The sequence below is a fragment of the Paramormyrops kingsleyae genome, chromosome 4 (genome assembly GCF_048594095.1).
Source record: "Paramormyrops kingsleyae isolate MSU_618 chromosome 4, PKINGS_0.4, whole genome shotgun sequence".
In the NCBI taxonomy this organism is placed as follows: Eukaryota; Metazoa; Chordata; class Actinopteri; order Osteoglossiformes; family Mormyridae; genus Paramormyrops; species Paramormyrops kingsleyae.
Window position 1 is genome coordinate 8,775,965 of NC_132800.1, and position 24,190 is coordinate 8,800,154.

The 24,190-nt window shown below is 44.7% G+C and overlaps 1 protein-coding gene across 1 annotated transcript; it reads left to right on the forward strand.

Annotated features, from left to right (window-relative positions):
* The first annotated feature begins 662 nt into the window (after window positions 1–662).
* LOC140588978 (polymeric immunoglobulin receptor-like) lies at window positions 663–22,241 on the forward strand. Its single transcript, XM_072711635.1, has 9 exons — window positions 663–1,126; window positions 1,775–1,821; window positions 2,006–2,074; window positions 2,312–2,380; window positions 2,619–2,687; window positions 3,042–3,066; window positions 3,727–3,789; window positions 13,460–13,783; window positions 21,919–22,241. Exons 1-9 carry the CDS (start codon window positions 985–987, stop codon window positions 22,239–22,241), a joined length of 1,131 nt encoding a protein of 376 aa, XP_072567736.1. The 5' UTR covers window positions 663–984.
* The last annotated feature ends 1,949 nt before the right edge of the window (window positions 22,242–24,190 follow it).

Below are 24,190 nucleotides of genomic sequence, written 5' to 3' on the forward strand. Positions count from 1 at the left end.
ATCGGTACTAATTCATGTTATTCTGGATAGTGTCACCCGCCATTGTAATCGCTGTGCTAAATCTATATCATATTGTGTTGTTTATATTGTAAAGTTCCCGCTATGGGAATAAGGAGGCAAGTGGCCGAAAACTAACTTTATTTGCCTGTTGTGGGCCACAGCCACACCATACACACTTTATATTCCTAAAAGAAACAGTCGCAGAACAGTCCTGCACTACACCCTCTCTACTTATTCTAGATCGTTCTTCTTTCTTCCCACCAGTCTCTCAGCCCTCCCGCCTCCTCTGGCTCCTCCCACACACTCTCCCCTGGATGGGTGCATGCCCACAGAAAATATCCCTCCCAGCAACCTCTGTAACACGCTACAATATTTACAGACCACACGTACCTATACATACCATATATTCCTCTATTTTCGGCATACTACCCTATGGTAGAATTACAGTACAATCAGATAAAGGCGTCTTTTATCAGAGAAGTACTGGTGACCCGGATCCTGCTTGCACTTACATCAGAGTCAGTGGCGTAGGCAGAAATTGTATTTTGGGCGGGCCATTGAAAAAGTGAGCGGGCCTATATTTTTTCCTAGAAAAAATATTACTTAAATAATAATTAAACCTTAGAGAGTAGAAAAAATAGTAGACAAACAAACTGCAAAAACACACCTTTATTTTGCAATATTCGGCAAAGGCAATAACAAAACACCGTCTAACCATCATGTTCAACAGTGCTCAATAAAGGCTGGACAAACCACCAGCATAGACATAGTCTATATATTTTTTAATACATTTGAATAATAAAAATAAACTAAAAATGTATTTTGATCAAACTTGCCTGGGTGGGCCAGGGAGTAATGTGGGCGGGCCAGTGCCGCCCTGGCCCATTACTGGCTACGCGCCTGATCAGAGTTCTAACCGGACTCCCCGCAGTGGTTTGAACATTCCTCCCCAGCGCATGTGCTCTCCTCCCCCACTCCCTTTCAATGTTGCATGTGAGACTTTACTGTTCAAATCCACCCTCTCATTCAGCTCTCTGGTCCAGCTTGTTTCTGTATGTAGGACTGGGCTTATTGGTGCTGCTGTTGATCATCATCATCATCGCATGGAAAGTTTGGGACAAACACAGTGAGTATCTGCTGATGCAGACGGTGTATAAGTGACCTGACTGTCTGAGCAGTGATGCATGTCCCTCTGCACTCCTGTAAGCTGCAGCTTCAACTTCATGCTTTTATCCTTTTCGAAAGACGGCTGGACAGAGACACAGACAGCAGCATTCAGACACACATGTTATACAGTAACATTAAAACACAAAACATGGTCACAGTCCCTTTGGGAACACAGACTAAAAACAGTGCAGAGCTAAAAGCCACTGTGGAGCAAACAGGACATCAGAGCACAGCAGCCCTGAAGGATCCTTCCTCCATGATCCTGCAGACTTTCCTCTGACCCTCTGAGTCTGTGTCCACCCAGCTGAGCTTATAAAACCCTAAACAAGTTAGTTATTCCAACCAGGCCTGGCTAGGCATCATTAACTGGGTTACCTGTAAGTGTAGGTTGGTAATCAGATTTCACCTGAGATGCCAATGGCTCATATACATTTGTGTAGTTTTATGCAGTTATTAGACTGGATAACATTTTCACACGTATGTGCATGATAATCAAGATGAAATTACCATGTGTTTGTCGTACAGCAAATTATTAGAATCAGTTGAAAGTGAGTGATGTGATCAGAATAAATTCCTTTGGCTTTATTTCTCATTTCTTTCCATGTAGAGAAAAACATGGCCATGAACCAAAATCCAGGATATACAGAATTAACAGTGAGTTCATGTTTAATATGGGGGGAAAACTCTAGGAAATTCTGCAAGGTTTTGTCTTTTATAAAAGAACAAAAACTGAAACCAAACTCTGTTAAGAGCCTTTAACTGATTAAGAAGTTTATTTCTGTAAATAAAGCTGATGTGAGGAGTGACTGTTGAATGCTGAGTTCTAACTTTTCTCAAGTTGAACCTAGACCATGAATATGCCGTCATAGACAGAACTGGCATCATCAAGGGAGACCCGGCAGAGCAGGTAAAGCACAGAAATAACATACATATGATGGTATTTGTGAGTGTAGCTCCTGTCTCTAAACATGTAAAGTTATTAGTGTGTGAAGAAACTGTAGCAGATTCTGCAAGATTTTGTGTTTTATTAAAGAATAGAAACAGAAACCAAACTCCGTTAACAGCCATTAAGAAGTTTATTTCTGTAAATCAAGCTGATGTGATGAGTGATTGTGTTGAATGCTGAGTTGTGACTTTGTTCTAGTTGAACCCAGACCATGAATACGCCAACATAGACAGAACTGACATCATCAAGGGAGACCCGGCAGAGCAGGTAAAAGCACAGAAATAACATACATATGATGGTATTTGTGAGCGTAGCTCCTGTCTCTAAACATGTAAAGTTATTTGTGTGTGAAGAAACTGTAGCAGATTCTGCAAGATTTTGCCTTTTATTAAAGAACAGAAACAGAAACCAAACTCTGTTAACAGCCATTAAGAAGTTTGTTTCTGTAAATTAAGCTGATGTGAGGAGTGATTGTGTTGAATGCTGAGTTGTGACTTTGTTCTAGTTGAACCCAGACCATGAATACGACGTCATAGACAGAACTGGCATCATCAAGGGAGACCCGGCAGAGCAGGTAAAGCACAGAAATAACATACATATGATGGTATTTATGTGTGTAGCTCCTGTCTCTAAACATGTCATGTTATTAGTGTGTGAAGAAACTGCATTTTGTGGGGCACATTTTCATAAGCCAGTTTAGTTTATTTGCAGTTAAAATATTTTCTAAATGGCAATTAAAAAGAATCAATATTGGACAAAATTAGTAAAAGTACAAATTATTAACTGGTATGTCAGAATATCACCAAATTCTCAATGACATTTGATGGGTGTCAGTTAAAGAATGGACAGGTGGTTCTGTAGAGATACATGGTCATAATGTGTTCCTCTCTCAGGCCTCTGTGGAACCTGGTGCTGATGTCACCTACAGCTCCATTCTCCTGCCAGATCCACAGGTAAGATGGTTTTATGTAAATCAGTGTCCAGCATGAGTGTCACAATGAGAGTAAAACGTTTATCAGGGCAGGAACATCTACACCTCAGCTGTCAGATCCATGTGTATCAGAATCAGATATAATGTACCAAGAAGTACCATGATACCCTGATATTTCACAGTGATTCGGATAGGAGGTTTGGGAGTTTATAGATTTGTGGTTTCTGCACAAAGGTTAGTCTTGTACCTCCACTGTAAGCGGCTAAATGCTCTCAGCAGGTGTCCTCTAGATGTTCTTCACACCGACCTGCTGTAACCCCAGCCAGCGATGTGGTCTACAGCTCAGTCACCCATAAGCACTGAGAGACAATCTGCTCTAACATGAGCTGTGAGAAATTTAGTCTGTGATGCTTCATATGTGTCGTATGTTTCCTTTGACACCATATACAGCCATTATTACAACATGATTGAAGATGATTATTTGGCTTTAATTTTTAAGTGATGAAAATGAAATGAAAAGAGAACTAAAGAGGGTTTCCAAATTAATCTATCAGTCTGATTTCCTGTAGCAGTAACATTAACACACCACACTGCCTGAAATGCTAAGGAAAGTGTTGGTGCCTCAGAAGCTGAAATGATGAATCCAGTAGCAGATGTTAATGCTTATCTGTTCCTTTTCCAGTAGGGGGCAGCAACACAGAGATGCTCCTCTACATGTGGAGAGCTGCTGCTCAGGATGAGAGCTGTGAGGGACACACAGATACTGCAGTGATGGGGAGGGATAATCACCAGAGAGGAGCATCTTACAGTGATGTCAGCTGTATTTAAATGGCATGCAGCACTGTCACATTCCAGTGTGTATTTCAGCCATGATCACTGTGCTGTTTGTCTCACTTGTACATTGCTTTGGACAAGATGGAATAAATGTAAATGTAAGGTATTATCTTGGCGGTCTGTGAACTGCCGCTTTTCATTCATATAAATGGAAAAAAATATCATTAGCTATCCTGCTTGATTAGTATAAAATAAAATGCTTGTTATTTCAATATGCATCATTTTCAGGGTATTTGCCAATGTCTGTCTCTTGTGTATGTACTGTTGAGCATTTACTGAGGTCTATGGGCTCTGGCTTTAATTTTACTCTCTTCTTACTCACTTCACTGCCCCCTGCTGGAGCAGCTTCACTGTTTCACTGCCTCCCTGCTCTCCTCTGACTGTGGAATTAAAAGCTGCCCTGTTACCATCATATCACATTTCAGGATAAAAGCTTTACTTTTAGGTTTCCACAGAATATTAGGCTTTTGCTTATTGATATATGGAGTATTATCTAAAATGCAGACCACAGACTGTGTGACTCATCATACATAATGTTAATAAAGATACATTTCATTAAGCCTGCAGTGGTGTCTCATGGATGCCTCATGTAACATGGATGTCTCATACTTTCAGGGCTTTGGGTTTGAATTCTTCCCCTGGCTTTTCATCTGGCATTTGTAGGTTTTCTGGTTTCCTCTGTGCTGGAAAAACAGTCAAATACATGGCATGAAGGCAGCAAAGTTTTATTATTAGGTTATTTGATGGATCAAATAAGTCGAGACACTATGTCTGCATACAAGTGTCCACAATTCTTTTCTTACTTCAGTCTCATGTTTATCATTCGAAGGGATAAGAACGAAGGTTCGCAGTTACTGTCTTCTCTGTGTCCAACCAGAGCATGTGAGCGGAGCGGAGCGGTGAGAATTTCCGCTCCTCGCTCACGAGGCTGTTGGCTCCGCCCGCTCCTCCGCTCTAATTCGCACTAAGCCGCTCCGCTCAACACCGCTCCTCGCTCCACTAAAATGTCCTCCCGCTCCAGTCAAATCGCTCCACGCTCACTCCAATTTAAGAGGAACAAATAATCTGCATGCCTAACAAATGTCACCTTAAACCGAAGCCTTATGTCATAAAGAAATATGAGCAACGGCAACATTGCCAGTCAGAACAGAAAATATTTATTTTTAAGCAACCTATCGGCAACAACGGACAGGTTTGGAAATGGCATTCCACACAAAAATAGGCTTAAAAATAAAGGAATCAGTGGGTTTAATAGCCTAAAGAATATACAGACATGTTTTAAATTCCTCAATTTTTTTCGCAGTGAATATCTTCCAAATTTAGATGCTGTAATGAAAGGTCCAGTGACGCCCATTTGTTGAATTATACACTTTAAAATGTTACTTTAGTAAGGTTTGAGTGGACAGCGCCTCAGGACCATGGACAGCAACTAAAGAAATTCAGGAACAAACACTAGGGGGTGCTAGATGGTCCATGCGAAAATTTGGGTAAAACAAATCTATAAACAAAAAATATATGACTTAGGAAATATAACCAAACACACCATCCATCCATCTTTGAACCACTTTTTTTTTTTTTTGGGCTGAAGCCTGTTACAGGCAGTATATTCCAACATTATTAAAGCACTAATACACTTTAGTTGTTACTTATTTTCTTCAACACAGAAAAGTTCAGCATTCAAGGAGAAATATGCAGACATAATAAAAGCCCGGCGTACAAAAAGAAATGCAAATTAGGAATAGGGACTTTTATTGTATGGATAGAAGTATCCCTCAAAGTATCCTCCACTCTTCAAAACCACGTTTTTGGAATGTATCTAATCAGCTTTCATTTCCATTGTCGTCACTTCAGAGTTTTTATGGGACTTGAAAAAAAGGTTAGGTGGCAGTTAGCCCCCCCCCCTCGTCTATGACGTCATCACCAATGATTGGCAGGTCCAGCTGCATGCCCCCACCCCAACGATGATTGACAGGTCCAGCTGCATACCCCCACCCCAACGATGATTGACAGGTCCAGCTGCATACCCCCACCCCAACGATGATTGACAGGTCCAGCTGCATACCCCCACCCCAACGATGATTGACAGGTCCAGCTGCATACCCCCACCCCAACGATGATTGACAGGTCCAGCTGCATACCCCCACCCCAACGATGATTGACAGGTCCAGCTGCATGCCCCCACCCCAACGATGATTGACAGGTCCAGCTGCATGCCCCCACCCCAACGATGATTGACAGGTCCAGCTGCATACCCCCACCCCAACGATGATTGACAGGTCCAGCTGCATAATTTAAAGCTTGTATTAAAACAATGGTTGCATTTATTAATTACGTTTTACAGAATAATAAAGCGTATAGTACACTGAATGTAAGCTAGCGCATATACGTTGTATTTTAAATGAAAATGCACGTAAGCTCATTATATTTAAACGAAATGTTTAAAGAATTTAACTTTTAAACAAGTATAGACATGGCCCGAACGAAAAAGAGCAAACACCGTATTTTAAGCACAAAACGACACAAGTCCCAAACTTTTAACTCTTAAACAAGTAGAGACATGCCCGAGCGAAACACCGTATTTTAAGCACAAACGGCACAAGTCCCAAACTTTTAACTTTTAAAGAAGTAGAGACATGCCCGAGCGAAACACCGTATTTTAAGCACAAACGGCACAAGACCCGACGAGGCAGAAGTTGGCTACTTATTCGCAGCTACTTATTCGGATTTTTCCGGTCCACCTTAAATGCTTCTATTTTTCAGGTATTTTTACAGGCCCCTGCTCTTTCATTTCAAAACGTCCCAAAAATCTGCCATTGCCATCTTATAGTAGGTATAACAGAGTGTAAGCAGACTTATTTTGGTGAATTTTTACTGTAGCATTTTTCAATAATCATCTCCTAAATGTGGCACCAACACTCCATTCTATATGGGTCTCAATGCACTTCTGAGCAACTACATCCCAGCTGTCTTTATATGCCTGAGGAAGTGCAGTCGTTGCTGTGCCTTTTTAGTGACGGCTGCTGCATGCCCAGCTGACTTGAGGCTCTGGCACTAAGGGTCACCCCATGGAACCTGAAGCTGCAGACTCTCTCCTCAGCATCTCTTCCAATGTGTGCAATGCATGGTTTGTCCATAACGAACACTGTTGTTCGAGCATAAGGGTCTCCATAAGTGGACATGGTATGAACATGCCCAGGGCTACAGGTCTATGATCGGTTTCATAATCGTATCTGATCTGTGGCCTTCTGTCTTGGACACTCGGGTAAAGAGAGGGGCAGAGTTGTCACCTGATCATCACCTGCTGGTGAGTTGGCTCAGGTGGCAGGGGAGGAAGCCGGTCAGACCTGGTAGGCCCAAGCGCATAGTGAGGGTCTGCTGGGAACGTCTGGCAGAGGCTTCTGTTCACTGGAGCTTTAACTCGCACCTCCGGCAGAATTCCAACTGTATACCGGGGGAGGTTGGGGACATTGAGTCTGAATGGACACTGTTCCGGACCTCCATTGTGGAAGCGGCCGTACGGAGCTGTGGCTGCAGGGTGGTCGGTGCCAGTCGTGGTGGTAACCCTCGTACCCGATGGTGGACACCAGAGGTGAGGGGGGCTGTCAAGCTGAAGAAGGAAGCCGACCATGAATTATTAGCTTGGTGATCTCCGGAGACTGCTGACGGTTCCCGGTAGGCCAGGCGGAACGCGGCTCAGGCAGTTACAGAAGCAAAAACCCGGGCGAGAGAGGAGCAGCAGGGATGAGGATTAGTGCCTCCAAGTCCAAGGTTCTCAGCCAGAAATGGGTGGATTACCCTCTTCAGGTCAGAGAAGAGGTACTGCCTCAAGTAGAGAAGTTCAAGTGAGGGTAGGTGAGATCGGGAGGTGGACAGACGAATCGGAGCGACATCTACAGTTTTGCAGGCGCTTAACCGGTTCGTTGTGGCTAACTGAGAACTGAGCCGGAAAGCAAAGCTCTCAAGCTATTGGTCCATCTTCGTCCCTACCCTCACCTATGGTCATGAGCTATGGGTAATGACCAAAAGAATGAGATCGCGAATACAGACGGCCGAAATGAGGTTTCTCCGCAGCAGAGCATGTGAGCGGAGCAGAGCGTGAGCGAGGAGCGGAGCGGGCGGAATTTGGTCAGAGCGCGGAGCGGGTTTTCTAATTAAGGCTGGAGCGCTCGCTTTGTCTCGCTCCAATTTCGCTCTGATACCGCTCACACTACAATTCTGAGGCGTGCCCAAATCTACCCAGAATTCATCTGTACAATTATCAAGACTGTTACACAAATTGGCCGAGATGGAATAAGCAAAGTATTTCGCAAAGGAAACTGATAAATCATACAAGTGTACTATTCTTATCAAACGTATAGATGACAGTAATGTACAGCAAGAACAACAATGTGGTGAAACTGTTTCAGTGAGTAAAGATTCACTTTGGAATCACTTCTCTCAGAAACATGAGTGTGCTACGCGAACAAGCGGAAGCCAGAGCAAAACGCGTGCAAGTTTTATATAGTTGTAGCATATCAAGTCTATAAAGTAAATTAAAGTATAAAAGCCTATAAAGTAAATATTGGTAATCAAATAAATTTTGTCATTCAAAGTAGGTCTAATAAGATTTTTTTTTAATTTCACGTAACGTAAAATTTTATTTTAGAGACGTGCTACATCAACAGAAAAAAATTGAGGAATTTAAAATGTGTCTGTATATTCTTTAGGCTATTAAACCCACTGATTCCTTTATTTTTAAGCCTATTTTTGTGTGGAATGCCATTTCCAAACCTGTCCGTTTTTGCCGATAGGTTACTTAAAAATAAATATTTTCTGTTCTGACTGGCAATGTTGCCGTTGCTCATATTTCTTTATGACATAAGGCTTCGGATTAAAGGTGACATTTGTTAGGCATGCAGATTATTTGTTCCTCTTTTAAATTGGAGTGAGCGTGGAGCGATTTGACTGGAGCGGGAGGACATTTTAGTGGAGTGAGGAGCGGTGTTGAGCGGAGCGGCTTAGTGCGAATTAGAGCGGAGGAGCGGGCAGAGCCAACAGCCTCGTGAGCTAGGAGCGGAAATTCTCACCGCTCCGCTCCGCTCACATGCTCTGCTCCGCAGGGTGTCTGGGCTCTCCCTTAGGGATAGGGTGAGAAGTTTGGACATCTGGTGCGGATGCCTTCTGGGCGGCTATCCATAGAGGTTTTCCGTGCATGTCCTACAGGGAGGAGGCCCTGGGGCAGACCCAGGACTCGTTGGAGGGATTATATCTCTTGGCTGGCCTGGGAACGCCTCGGTGTCCTACCCGAAGAGCTGGTAGAGGTAGCTGGGGAGAGGGAGGTCTGGGTATCTCTCATGAAGCTGCTACCCCCACGACCCGAACCCCAAACAAGCGGTTCTTAATGGATGGATGATTTAGCTGCTTTCTGTTCATGCATGAGTGAAAAACAAGGAAATCAGACAGTTAAGAAATAAATCTGACATACTATCTTCAGTTGCATGTATTTTATTCTCTGAGCTGTAATGACCAACTATCAAATCTGTTACTTTGAAGGTATTTTTGTAAAATGATAATCCTGGGATATGGACCCTCCTGGGCCTGTTCACCGGCCTGTATGGTCCGCAAGACCTGAGGGCCTCAGAAAGTCAGTGAGGCCAGAGGGTGCAGAGAGATACACAGGCCAGACCAGGAGGGGGCCGTGGGTCTTCTACTCTCAGCCGCAGCAGGAGTGTCTTCAGGCCATACAACGTCGAGCAGACACGAATCTGGGGGCCTGCCTCTGACAGTGTGTCCCCCATCTTCCTCTGTTGGAGACGGAGACTCAGCCAGCCCCTCTGGGCCCCAGCCGATACCGCTGACTGCTCCAGGACTAGGATAGAGTCAGTGTGAATGTTAGGCTCCCACCTCAACTCCTCCGGCTGCGCATTATCAGGGTCGACCCAACCTGGCCTGGCGGTGACTGAGGAGTCAATGGGCTGACCAGCTTCATGTGGCAGAGAGACGGCGAACTGAGCGGCTTCAGGCAGCAGGAAAGTGGCAAATCAGCCCACCTTGGAGACGTAGAGCTCTGGATGGTCAATGCAGGCATGTCCTCTTTGTACTGGAGCTGAGCCCAGTATGATCTCCACATGGATGGGTTGACCCACACTTCAAGAGACTCCTCAGGGACCTTGAGGTCGCTCTCGCTCAGTGGGTCGATGAGGGGATTGTCCACGAACCATCGTTGCAAGTGAGGCTCAGACACCAGAAGGAAGTCAGACGCAGGGGAAAGTGTGCAGGTGGAGATGGGAAGCAAAAGAGGCTCCCAGGGATACCTGTTATTTTGCTCATTTTATTTCCTCTACCCTTTTCATTCTGGTTCCTCAAAAGGTTTGGTCATTGGGGGCTTTTGGCAGGGATAATGCAAAGCACCTTGAGACACTGTAATGCGAAGATGTGATATGCAAATAGAATAGAATAGAATAGTCCAGTCCAGTGCAGACATTCTGTCACAACATACGGGACAAAATGACGTGAGGGCAGGCATTTGGTGGGACACCAAGGGGGTTGTACTAAACTAAACAAACAGGGACTGGAAATTAACAGGACTGGAGGGATCAGAATGAGAAGGCTTGGACAAAGAGGGACACGGGCTGACAGGAGAAGTGATGTTAATCACCAGACTAGCAATGACGAGACAAACAAGTACTTGTATAAATAGACTAACGAGCATCAGCTGTGGCCCATCATGGCCACGTAAGGGAGGCGACAGGAAGGTCAGGCAGACATGGCAGGCAGGAGGTGACATCACTGTTTTCTACCTCGCAGTTCATTTCAGTTTACTTGTGAAACCACAGAAAATAGCTGTGAGTCACATGTCTAACACAGGAAAGTAGGCAAGCTGAAGATTTTTATTCTTTGGCTGCAATTGTAACTAAGAGCAACTGAACTGCAGCAGTAAACTGATCGATTTTGAGGCCTTACTGTCAGGAGCCCATGTCGTCTGTTGGTCTTGCTGTGGTTCCTCAAAGTCCATCTGTCTCTTTAGTTTATCATGATATTAGATATCTGACTGATACACCTGCTATCTCAGCACTCCTGACTGTTGGCTTTGAATGTGACCATGACTGTGTCTGTGTGCAGTTTGCAGGCTTCCTCTGATCATATGGCATTTCTCCAGGTTCCAGTGCCCTGCAATGGACTGACGTTCTGTTGAAGGTTTACCTCACTTTACTCTGTGTGCTTCCAGCATTAGGACCTAGATAATGATACTACTGACAAATAACTATGATAAAACAGAGATAAATCTTTGAGGCAACAGGGAGATCCAGGTAAATCGTAGGTCTTATTAGAACATTATATAAATACACAGTAACTCTAATTCATGAAGTCTTCTTTATTCATGCAGATGTTTTATTTTGTTAATGGAGTCTATGCATTGATAGTTTATTTTATTCTCTACAGACTAATAATAATGGTCTGACTTTCTGAAAGGAAAGACAATCTAAACATTCAGCTTTGAGGTTTTGTCACTTCCTCTTTAAAGTGTCCAGTCCCCCTACACTCTGCCTGCTGTGTGTGAGAATCAAAACCATAGAGACAGTGAAGGTACAGAGAATGAGGAAGTGATTGTCACCCTCCACAGATCTGGGCTCAGTGATACACACACGTATGGATCCTCTGATGTTCCTGTTTCTTCACATTGCTGGGCTCACAGGTGAGTGTCGCTCATTACAGTGGAACTGAGTAGAGATCTCTCTCCTGCTCCTCCACACTCTGTCAGGTACAGTTTGGAGATCAGGATGGAGATCTGGTCAAGTGAAACTGCAAAATGTCAATTGTGAAAAGATTCAGCTGCTTTGTGTAACGTTGTCTTGAAGATTATGAATATTTTTTTTTTATTCTTTCGAGTGTTTGCATGGGCGTCGTTAGGCCAGATCAGTTAGGGCTGTATTCCCAAGTATTTTACCCCTGATGCCAATCTTCCTTCAAAAAAGAAAAAAGTCAAGTCCCTGGTAACTTGAATTAGTCCCTGATCTTTTCAATTTCTATAAACTCCCCTGGGTGTTTGTATCAAAGCATTTGTAATTGCTATTCAAATATTTTAAACAATGTTGCATGTAACAGGTTATTGATAATATAGATTTAATATCTAAATACTCAGTGTAATACTGTCATGTCTTTCTTTAGTAATCGAACAGTACAAAGACTGTTAGTGCAGATAAAATGCCCTTGTCTTTTGCATGCTTTGATGTTCAGTGAGGTGTAGGATTATCTTCCTGGGGTCATTTCAGCAGCACAGGTGGTTCTGTGAGCAGACAGCCGGGATGCCATCAGTCATTTCTGTGTGTACAGTCAGAGGGGTCTAAACACCCAGCTTCATGTGCTACTGGAGCACCTCAATTATCTTGCACAAGCGCAGTCGGCGTCCACCAATGTGCATGATCTCCACCAAACAAAAAATCATGCATCATCCACAGCCATCTGGCGTAAACCCTTGATGATGAAATTTATGTCACTTCACCCTGTGTGTTACTGAAAGCGCGCATAGAAAAGTGAAGTATGAATTGGTCTTCAGGGGTTGAGACTACACCTAGGTGTCTTTCACTCTGCAGCAGGTTTGGAGAGCTAGTTACCCTCTAGCTGGTAGAGACTGAGGGCAGCGTGGGGGCCTCACACCTCCAGGCTTGTGGTTTCAGTATCTGGCCCAGCTCTCTGTGGGGAGTTTGCATGTTCTTCCTGTATCTATACTGGTTTCCTATGAGCTCTCTGGTTTCACATCTAAAGATACATGGTCCAGGTGAATTGGTGCCTCTGAAGGTGCCCATAGTGACTGTGTGTGAGTGTTTGCCCTGTGACAGACTGGCATCCTGTCCTGGTTGTTCCCCTGCCTTGTGCCCTGTGACAGACTGGCATCCTGTCCTGGCTGTTCCCCTGCCTTGTGCCCTGTGACAGACTGGCATCCTGTCCTGGTTTTTCCCCTGCCTTGTGCCCTGTGACAGACTGGCATCCTGTCCTGGTTGTTCCCCTGCCTTGTGCCCTGTGACAGACTGGCATCCTGTCCTGGCTGTTCCCCTGCCTTGTGCCCTGTGACAGACTGGCATCCTGTCCTGGTTGTTCCCCTGCCTTGTGCCCTGTGACAGACTGGCATCCTGTCCTGGTTGTTCCCCTGCCTTGTGCCCTGTGCTGCCCCAGATCAGCTCCATGCTCCCTGTACTGTACTGACTCTGTACTAGATAAGTATGTGGAAGAAAAGACCTGGTTTCCTCTCAGACCCTAAAACAGTGCTGCCCAAATGGCAAATTCTGGACTGAAACCCAATTCAATCCTGTCCCCCCCATCCATGGTCAGTAAATGGTGTGGACCTTGGCTCTGTGCCCCTGATGGGAATGATAGCTGAGTGTCCCTCCCCTAGAACACACCTGCTTTGTTTTCCTGTGTCTTTCCCTTGTTCTTATGGCAAAATGACAGTCTTGCTATTTTACCTCCTCACTGTCCTCTTAAACCCATCTCTCTGTGCCATGACTCCTGGTACAAGTGTCACACAAACTGATAATATATAATATTAACCAGAGATACTGTGATATTGAAAATGTGAATTCAGTTGGTTGTTTTCCCCACAGGTGCTGACAGTGTGTCCTCAGTGGGACGGGTGTCTATGCAGAGTGGAAGATCTGTCACCATCCCATGTTCCTATGAAGACAGTTATAAAACACATGTGAAATACTGGTGCAGAGGGAGTGGCTGGAGTTCATGTACTTCCATAGTACGCACTGACTTTCCACGGAAGAAGGATGAAGTGTCAATCAGAGATGATCCTGACCAGCGAGTCTTCACTGTGACTATGAACAACTTGCAAACTGGGGTCTCTGATTACTACTGGTGTAGTGTGGAGATCAGCGGAGGTTCAGCTGTGGGAACACGGGTTTACCTGTCAGTCACCGAGGGTAAGATGTCTGTACTGCAGACTGTAGCCAATGAGATGCTCAGTATGTAACATGTAATTCAGGCAGAAAGGAAGGACAAAGGAGAAAATATTTTAGAAAATATTCCATTTCACTATTTTAAAACTTCATTGGGAACTTCCAGGTTGAGCATGGAGTGAGCTGGCATAGTTTTTAATGGTTTGCTTGACCTTTGTTATCTTTGGCCTGGAAATACCCTAAAGGTGGAACAGATGAACACAGAAATATCAAGGAAGGGAGTCGTCCTCAAATTTATTGGTATCCATTGAAGTTTTACTTGTATGAGGAATCATACAATTTTTCATTATGTAATAACTACGATTTACGTCAATTGGGGAAGAAAATACAGCTTTTGGGGTTAAATGTTTTTTCTTGTGCTTATAAGGAGATGGGGGAATGTTCTGGGTATTACCATGACAGCGTCTCCTTTTCAGTGTTTTGAATGGACCAAACTTATTTTTCATTGCATGTGCTGACATGCAGCTTGTACCCTCAGAGTGTTTCAGGTCACAGGCTGTGAATGTATTTTATTATGGCCCCATGGCTGTTGCTATAGGAGGCCATCCTGTGAGGTTTATATCTTGGAAAGTAAAGGGGCTTAATGGACCTGGTACTAGGGATGGGAATTCAGAAGCGGTTCCAAATTTTCCAAAGCATCAGAATTATATGCCTCTGAGTTTATCAATTCCTTTATCAATGCCAGTGTTACACCATATTTTATGACTGTCATGATGAGTGACTCCAGGGGGCGCTGTTTCACATATTACTGGGAATGAACACAAGGTTCCTGTACATGTGCATGAGCCCTCTGTGCAAAATACACTAAGTAACACGGCAAAGAAACAATCAGAAAGTAAGATAAGAAGATTGAAAGGAATAACTATCATGTCGTTTTAACACATTAATTTATTTGAAATATGCATTTACATACATGAATACAGTCTTATGCAAAAGTGTGGGGACCCCTCAATAAATAACATATTTTGGTCATTTTTTAATTGAAAAGATGTAAACACAGTCTCTATAGGAAATGGAAAAAATGCACAATATTTTCACCAAACATTGATGTATAGTTACTTTTTATGTCATAAATTCAACAAAGATGAAAAATAAAAACATTATTGTGGCACTCTGCAAAAGTTTGGACACCCTAAGAGTTCCAAAGCCTCAGATTCTTTTACAAGGTTTCAGACCTTAATCAGCTCGTTAGATCTGATGCATGGCAACAGCTGTCATTAGCAAATGTCAGCTGGTGCCAATTTCAAAGCTTTACAAATACCCTGACTCTTCAAACCTTGTGCACACACTTGTGGACACTCAACAACCATGGGTTCCTCTAAGCAGCGGTCTAAGACTCTGAAAATGAAAGTTATTGATGCCCACAATGGAGGAGAAGGCTACAAGAAGATAGCAAAGTGTTGTCAGCTTGCAGTTTCTACAGTAAGAAATGTAATTAAGAGATGGCAGTTCAGGGGAACTGTAGAGGTCAAGATGAGATCTGGAAGACCAAGAAAACTCTCGGAGAGAACTGCTCGTATGCTGGTCAGAAAGACAAATCAAAACCCCAATTTGACTGCAAAAAATCTGCAGGAACATTTAGCAGACTCAGGAGTGGTGGTGCACCGTTCCACAAGAACTTCATGGAAGAGTCAGCAGAAGAAAACCTTACCTGCATCCCCATCATGAAATCCAATGTCAGAAGTATGCAACAGAACATCTACAGAAGCCTGATGCATTTTGGAAACAAGTGCTGTGGACTGATGAAGTTAAAATAGAACTCTTTGGCCACAATCAGCAGGCATGTTTAGAGACAAAAAGGAGTAACATTTCATGAAAAGAACACCTTGGCAACTATTAAGCATATGGGGGTGGATCTATCATGCTTTGGGGTTGTGTTGCAGCCAGTGGCACAGGAAACATTACACGGGTGGAGGGAAGAACGGATTCCACTAAATACCAGCAAATTCTGGAAGCAAACATCACACCATCTGTAAAAAAGCTGAAGCTGAAAAGAGGATGGCTTCTACAACAGGACAATGACCCTAAACATACCTCGAAATCCACCATGGACTACCTCAAGAGACGCAAGCTGAAGGTCTTGGAATGGCCATCACAGTCCCCTGATTTAAACATCATTGAAAATTTGTGGGTAGATCTTTAAAGAGCTGTGCATGCAAGATGACCAAAGACTATTACAGAACTAGAAGCCTTTTGCTAGGAACAATGGGAGAAAATCCCAAGTACGAGAATTGAAAGACTTTTATAAAAAGCGTTTGCAAGCTGTTACAGTATATCTGCCAGAGGAGGTGTTACTAAGTACTGATTATGTAGGGTGTCCAAACTTTTGCAGAGTGCCACAATAATGTTTTTATTTTTTTATCTTTGTTCAATTTATGAAATAAAAAGTAACTATGCATCAATTTTTGGCGAAAATATTGTGCATTTTTTCCATTTCCTACAGAGACTGTGTTTACATCTTTTCAATTAAAAAATGACCAAACTGTTATTTATCGAGGGGTGCCCAAACTTTTGCAAAAGACTGTATATTGTAGCGCTGAAGGTACCATGGGGCAGAGCGGAATATTTGACTGGCGCCAACCTTGTACATAGTTCTTAGTGATTTTCAGGCATCGTAATGTCTTGTGCTGTACTGTAGTGTCATGTGTAATGTTAAATGTTAATTAATAGTGGTACATAGTACTGTGTGTGTGTGTGTGTGTGTGTGCGTGTGTGTGTATGTGTATACGCGCCAACCGTGTGGGTTGGGAGTAAGTGGGTGACGGGCATGGTGGGCAGTGTGGGTCTGTTGTTAGAGTGACTGGCACAAGTGAAATAAATGCCACCTAACAGTTGAATCCCATTGCTTCCAGTTGCTTATTACGGTTTCCACACCTTGGCTATACGATACGCTACATTGGTGTCAGAGCTGGGGATGATAATTGAGGAGCTTGAGAGGGAGCAAGAGGAGCTCCAAGAAGCTGACACCATAAGGGGAGCAGCCAGCTTGAGCAGACCTCCAGGAACCAAGTGCTTTGCCTTCCTGGACCAACCTGATGGCCCCAGCGCCCCCCACCTGCCCAGGCGACAGTGGTGCAGCACGGGGAAGAGCCGGTCACAATCAAGACCCTCCTCAAGCTGCCCCGCTATGACAGAAAAGGCCCCTTGGAGCCCAACCTGACCCAGGTCCGGCTGGCGGCGCGGCTCAGTGGCCAGTGACCCAGCAAAACTGCGAGTCAACTGGCAATGTCACTGGAGGGGGAGGCGCTGAAGTCTCATCTAAGCCTCTCTCCAGAAGAACAGGAGGACTGTGGGGCACTAATTAACACACTGGTTTGGCCAGTAACAGTCAGAGGGGAAGATGAGGGAGCAGCTGGACAGCCAGTGATGGTACACCAGTGAAAGGTTGGGGCCATTCGCAGCTGAGCTCGAGAGCTGTACCCAGTGGGGCTACCCTCACTTCCCCTGGGTAGCACAGGATGAGCGTTGGTCCTCTGGGCACAGTGCCCCGCCCACCACATAGTGAAGCCTGCATTGCGGAGAGTGCAGAGGGAACAGAGCTGGTTGGAGATCTGCATGCTGCTGCTGCTGGTGCTGCTCCTGCGCCTCACCAGAAGCCCCACCGCCGCATGGTTGTTTTCCGCTGTGGAGAGCTGGGACACATTGCCCGCAGCTGGCCTGCATCAGCGCCTTGCTGTCGCCCTGAACATCCAGGAAATGTTGGGCGGGTTGCATCTTAAGGGGGGCGTCACCTGCAATGCACACCAGTCTAACCCCTACGCAAGGCTAGACACCTCTATGTCGACTGCCTGTTGGATGGAACTCCTTGCCAAGCCCTGGTGGACACGGGATCCACCATCACTCTGATCTGTCTGGGCAAACTGCCAGGCACCAATGGGGCTGCGCCGGCCGGTTAGGAACCCATGGGCATCCAGCTGGTGTCAGTGACTGTCAGGTTGTTTTTGCTTCAACTATCAACCATTGAATGCAGTGACAAGGAATGACTTCTATTTGCTTCCATGCATCACTTGGTCAACATGATTCAGCCCCTTAGACCTCTGGAGTGGCTACTGGCAGGTCAAACTGTCCCCAGAAACCCACCTCAAGACCACCATCGGTCACAGGCTATGACACTTCTGGTCAATTTCATTCAGCCTGTGTAACAGCCTGGCCACCTTCGAGAGGCTAAGGGAGCATGTCCCAGCTCACCTGGACCTAGTGCATCATCAGTATGGATGATCTGCTGCTCTACACCGCTGATTTTCCCGGGACATTGTGGAACTTAAAGACAGTGTTTGCAGGGATCCTCTGTGCAGGGTTGTGGCTGAACCCCTGGAAGTCCTCCCTCCTCCAATGCATGATGCACTTCCAGGGCCACGTCATCAGGGGGAGGGTGTGGCCACCGACCCGCAGAAGAGGCAGCTGTGTGAGACTGGCCCCCTGCACAGACTGTAGCAGAGCTGTACAGCTTCCTGGGGATAGTGTCATATTACCAACACTCTGTTAAGGACTTTGCCAGCATGACAAACACAATGCACCATCTTACAGAGAAGGGAGGTGGTTTTGCGTGGATGGATGCCTGAGCCATGGCTTTTAACCAGCTCCGCGTGGCGCTCACCGATGTTCCCATGCTAGAGGACCTAGACCCTCCTTTTCATTCTGGATGCAGAAGCCAGCAACAAGGGGCTGGGTACTGTGCTAGTACAGGCAGGACCCGAAGGGGAGTGTGTAGTAGTATATTTCAGCTAAATGCTAAACAGGCAGGAGTGCAAGTACCACGTCACTTGACAGGAGCTGCTATCTGTGGAGCAGGCTGGCAAGAACTTCCATCCATACCTCTGTAGCCAGTGGTTCGGGTTGTGGAAGGACCACAAATCGCTTGGGTGGCTCCTAAGTTTCTGGCACTCTGAAGGACAGCTGGTCCACTGGTTGGAGGTAATGGCAGAGTTTGACTTTGAGGTCCAACATCACCCTGGGAAGCTGCATGGAAACGTGGACACTCTGTCTCACCGACCCTGCAGCAGCTCACAGTGCAGGACAACCAGGCCACCACCAAGACTTCATTTGCCAGCAGTTTGTCACAGAACAGCACAGCAACCCCATGCTGGCCGCTGGCCAGGGTGAGGGAGTAGCTCAGGAGGGTGACTGGGTTGGGAGGCGATCTCAGCCTCCAGCCCAGAGCCCAAGACCTAACACACCCAGTGGGGCACCCTGGAGGAACACGAGGGTCTGCTGTTAAGCTGCAGGTGATCACTGGATGGCGCTGGGGAGCTGCTGCAGCTGCTGGTGCCCAGGAGCCTGTAAAACCCAGTGTCTGGTTCTTTTGTTTTGGTAAATTGTGATTAATCTGATTTATATAATGTTGGGGAGGATGTGCTGAGCTGACACATGTTCCGTATAATTTATGTTTTATGTTCTTTTCTTTGTTTGTGAAATATAATTTAATGAGTTATTCATTTGATATCTGCCAATGAGAGCAATCCCATGAATTCCCGTAACGGGGGAAAGAAACGTAGGAGAAGAGACAAAAGAGAGTTGGACATGGGAGAAGAAAGATGACCAAACGTCTTCCTTCCACACCCTTGGCAAGCTTACTAGCAAAGCTACTAAATTTCAGAGTCCATCTGCTAGTAGAGAGAGAGCTATTCGATTCACGGTGGCAAAGGACAGAGTGCCCCGACTCCAGGACGAGTGAGAAAGCGGCAGATCAGGCCTGCTATGATTTTTCTTTGGTTTAATTATTTGCTGGCTTAGGTTTCTGAGTGGGAAATAACAGAGTGGGAGCCATTGTAAATACTGTTTACACTGTATATATTGTGTCTTGTACATATTAGCATTTATGTAGTAAAGTTCTTAAATTTAACTGCGTCATTTTATATTGCATAGTTGTTAAATAAGGTGGTGAAAGTATTTAGGGTGGGCATGTTAGCCCTGGGTTAGTTTTGAAGGGAGCATATAGCCTACAGACAGACGCCATAGTGAACTCAGGGCCCCCGTCTAGTGTTCATTAACTTGGGCCCTGCAAAGGCCTGAAGGGGGCGCTATACCTGTGCTCTCTCATGCTGAGGTCTACGCAAGGAGCCGTCGGGTCGGGCAGTACGGGGTAGAGAAGATGCTGAGGAAGCTGTGGCAGCGCTTCACCTGGCCGGGCTGCCAGCAGGACACCGATACAGTTGAAACCTGAAGTTTACATACACTTCAGAGAAAGACACAAAAAACGTTTTTTTTCTCACTGTCGAACATTAAATCAGAGTAAACATTTTCTGTTTTAGGTCATTTAGGATCACCAATTTTTTTAATTTTTTTGTTAAATGTCAAAATAAAGAGAGAGAATTTTATTTTTTATTTTAATTATTTTCATCAAAGTCAGAAGTTTACATACACTAAGTTTATTATGTCTTTAAACAACATAGAAAATTCCAGATGATTCCAGTCTGAGCTCCAGAAGCTTCTGATAGGTTAATTGACACCATGTGAGTTAACTGGTGGCATACCTGTGGATGTATTTTAAGGATCACCTCAAACACAGAGCCTCATTCTGTGACATCATGGGAAAATCAAGAGAAACCAACCAACACATCAGGAAAAGAATCGTGGACCTCCACAAGTCTGGCTCATCCTTAGGTACAATTTCCAGATGCCTGAAGGTCCCATGTTCATCCGTTCACACAATAATGCACAAGTATAAAAGCCATGGGAGTATACAGCCATTGTACTGCTCAGGAAGGAGACGGATTCTGAGTCGCAGAGATGAACGTTTTTGGGGCAAAATGTGCAAATCAACCCCAGGACAACAGCAAAAGACCTTGTGAAAATGCTGCCTGAAACTGGTAAGATAGTATCATTATCCACAGTAAAAGGAGTCCTGTATCGACATGAGCTGAAAGGCCACTCAGCGAGGAGAAGCCATTGCTTCAAAAAAAAAGAGAGACAACAGTTTGTGCACAAAGATCTTAATCTTTGGAGACATGTCCTGTGCTCTGATGAAACTAAAATTGAGCTGTTTGGCCATAATGATCAACAGTATATTTGGAGGAAAAAGGGGGAAGCTTGCAGGCCTCAGAACAGCATCCCACCTGTGAGGTATGGGGGTGGCAGCATCATGTGGGGCTGCTTTGCTGCAGGGGGGGCTGGTGCACTTCACAAAATAGATGGCGTCAGGAGAAAAGAAACTTATGTGGATGTATTGAAGCAACATCTGAAGGCATCAGGCAGGAAGTTGAAGCTTGGGTGCAAATGGGTCTTCCAAAGGGTCAATGACCCCAAGCATCCCTCCAAATTAGTTATAAGTCAATGTATTGGAGTGGCCGTCACAAAGCCCTGACCTCAATGCTATAGAAAATCTGTGGGCGGTACTGAAAAGGGGAGTGTGAGCAAGAAGGCCTACAAACCTGATCCAGTTACACCAGTTCTGTCAAGAGGAATGGGCCAAAATTCCAGCAAACTATTGTGTTTGAGGGGGAAACCCAAAACATTTGGCCCAAGTGAAAGAGTTTCAAGGCAATGCTACCAAATAGTATGGAAGTATATGTAAACTTCTGCCTTTGATGAAAGTAATAAAAAAATTAATAAAATTCTCTCTCTATATATTCTGACATTTAACAAATACAAAAAAAAATGGTGATCCTAACTAACTGAAACAAAAAAAGTTTACTCTGATTTAATGTTCAGCAGTGAGAGAAAAAAGTTTTTGTGTTTTTTTCTGAAGTGTATGTAAACTTCTGGTTTCAACTGTATAAGAGGGACCAAATTTTAGTTTTGATCAACACCATAAATGAGACCTGGGAGAAAAAACAGTTAATGGGCTACTTCAGGGGGTTAGATATGAGAAGTAACATTCTTTGGTTTAGTTTTAAGAGAATTTAAATAAATTCATAAAAGCATAAATATAATGATCAACACCATAAATGAGACCTGGGAGAAGTAACAGTGTCAGATTTAATAGGTCACTGCAGGGGGTTAAATATGATAATATGTTAATAAATGTCTTTTGGTTTCGCTTCATAGGGGTATGAAATATATGCGTATAATATTAATATAACTGGCTCATATTCATGATTATTTTATTGTTATGTAAATATCAATAAATATCAATGTTTTTTCCTAATCTGTGTGTTCAGGTTCCCCAGAGCTGACTGTGGACAAACCGGAGATGACAGGTGTGGAAGGAGACAGTGTTAGTGTTCAGTGTCACTCTGAATACAGTCTGTCATGGTGTAGGATGGGGGGCTCCTGTATAACAAGGTCTTCAGGTTTGAATGGGAGGCCTGTCCTGATCAGGGTTGACAGAGTAAATAAAGTCATCACTGTGACAATGAGGGGACTGGAGAGGAAGGACACAGGCTGGTATTGGTGTGACTATAATGGATACCAGCAGATCCCAGTTCATATTACTGTCAATCTGAGAACTGCAACCACAACCAGCGCTGAACGTAAGTATTGACCTAAAATCTACTTTTCTATCTGCTTAGATAAATATTAATGAGCCCAACAGTTTTACTCATGAAGGCAGTCTGTGTGTTTTGTGGGATAATTGGGGGGGGGGGTGTTTTCCAGGGTATTACCAGGGATGATCCAACCGCTGACTGGCACCCAGTCAGCACAAGGTTCTATATTATACAGCTCTGGAAAAAATTAAGATATCACTGTATATTTTTAAACCAATCAGCTATTTTAAATCCTGGTTTAATCCTGGTTCTGCTGGCAGAGGCTACACTGCACTGCAGGCTGCTTCCAGGCTCAAAGTTTCTAAGACAGCAGTATACAAGAACAAAATAAAGCAGGAGACACTGGGAACATCCAGAAACCAGCCATGTAGAGGGCAGAAGCAACATTTTAATGCCAGAGATGACTGTCAACTTGTACGGCTGTGCCTCATAAATCAGAGGATGACCTCATCTGACCTAAAAGAACACGAAATGGTGTGAAGTTCTGCTAGGACAGTTCATAACAGGCTCCTAGAAGCAGGACTGAAGGAAGGAATAAAGCAAGTAAGAAGCCTTTCATTAATGAGAAACAGGGAAGAGCCAGGCTGGAGTTTGCAAAAAAATGTATATTATACACAGACACATTCCCATAAACTGAGAAATAAGTCAAACCAAATGTAAAGAGGGGAGAAGGATTTAGATACTGGAGATGCTGATTTATTCTCAGAGATGATCTCAGCAGAGCCCTGATTAGAGCACACAGGTGGATGTTAACCATGTTAACCACACTGATCTTGGTGTTTGAGGGTCCAAAATCATAACCTCAGTCCCAACATCCAGTTTAGCTGTGTCCATCTGCCACTTCTGCCTGGTCTGGAGGGTTAGTGGATAATCCCTGATGAAGCTCCTCCAAAGATGGTCAGCCAGCTCCTGGCTATGCATCCATCTCCTTCAGCTGAGTCCCTCTGATGTGGGGTAGATCACCTGAGGAAGGGCTGAATCTGGCCACCCCATCAGGAGAGTATTGGGTGTGATGGGATCAGGATCAGCTACATCCAAGGACACTTAACCCAGGGGCTTCCAATTTAAAATCCCTTCTACCTCAACCAGCACAGTCCACAGTATGTGGGCCTAGGGTGGTGTACAAGGCTGCCTTCACTTAGCCTGCAGAGCACTATGCGGATTAAAGCGGGAGGTGATTGGCTGGGCTGCCAGTTGCTCCTTTATAGAGGATCCTAAAGCATTAAGGGCCTTTCAGCTCAGTACGAGCTCTCTTAAAATTGGTGCCCTGGCTTCCCTCTCCATGCAGTACAGTTACGTAATGATGAGGAATGAGTCTGTGTCAAGGCTAAGCATGAGCTCTAGCTACAATGCTATTGTAGCAGCACAGTTATAAATGATACCTCAGTGTTTCTCCTGTCTCCTACCGATCTTCACTAAGAAAGGACCAAATCAGTTCACACCTGTGGAGTAAAATGCTGGACAATGCATTGTAAAAGTAGAGGGGGGCAAATCCATCTGAGGGATTTACCACGTTATCTGTGACACAACATACATGCAAACTGTTTCTCCAGACTGTTGGCCTTCCCCAGAGAACCCAACAGCACCTACTCTGTGTCTCATACTCTGGTCCTCGAAGATGCAGCTGCTCATAACACTTAATCAGCAAGGAGGTGATCCTATGGATCGGATCTAGCACCAGGTTATGCTGCGTCCTGGGCTATGCCATAGCATGTGTGTAGGTGGCTTCCTACCCTGATTAGGCTTGTGTCAAACTCGGGTGTGAGCTACACCAACCTACTGGTGACAGGCACAGCTTCAAGACATGCGTAATCTTCAGGGAAACTCTCAATCTCCGCACGTCAGAGGAGTTTCAGTTCAGCTGCTCTAAAATCATCAGCCATGGGACTGCAGCCCACACTGGCTGCCCTGTCAGACTGCTGAGCAACTGATTTCACTGGGTCAG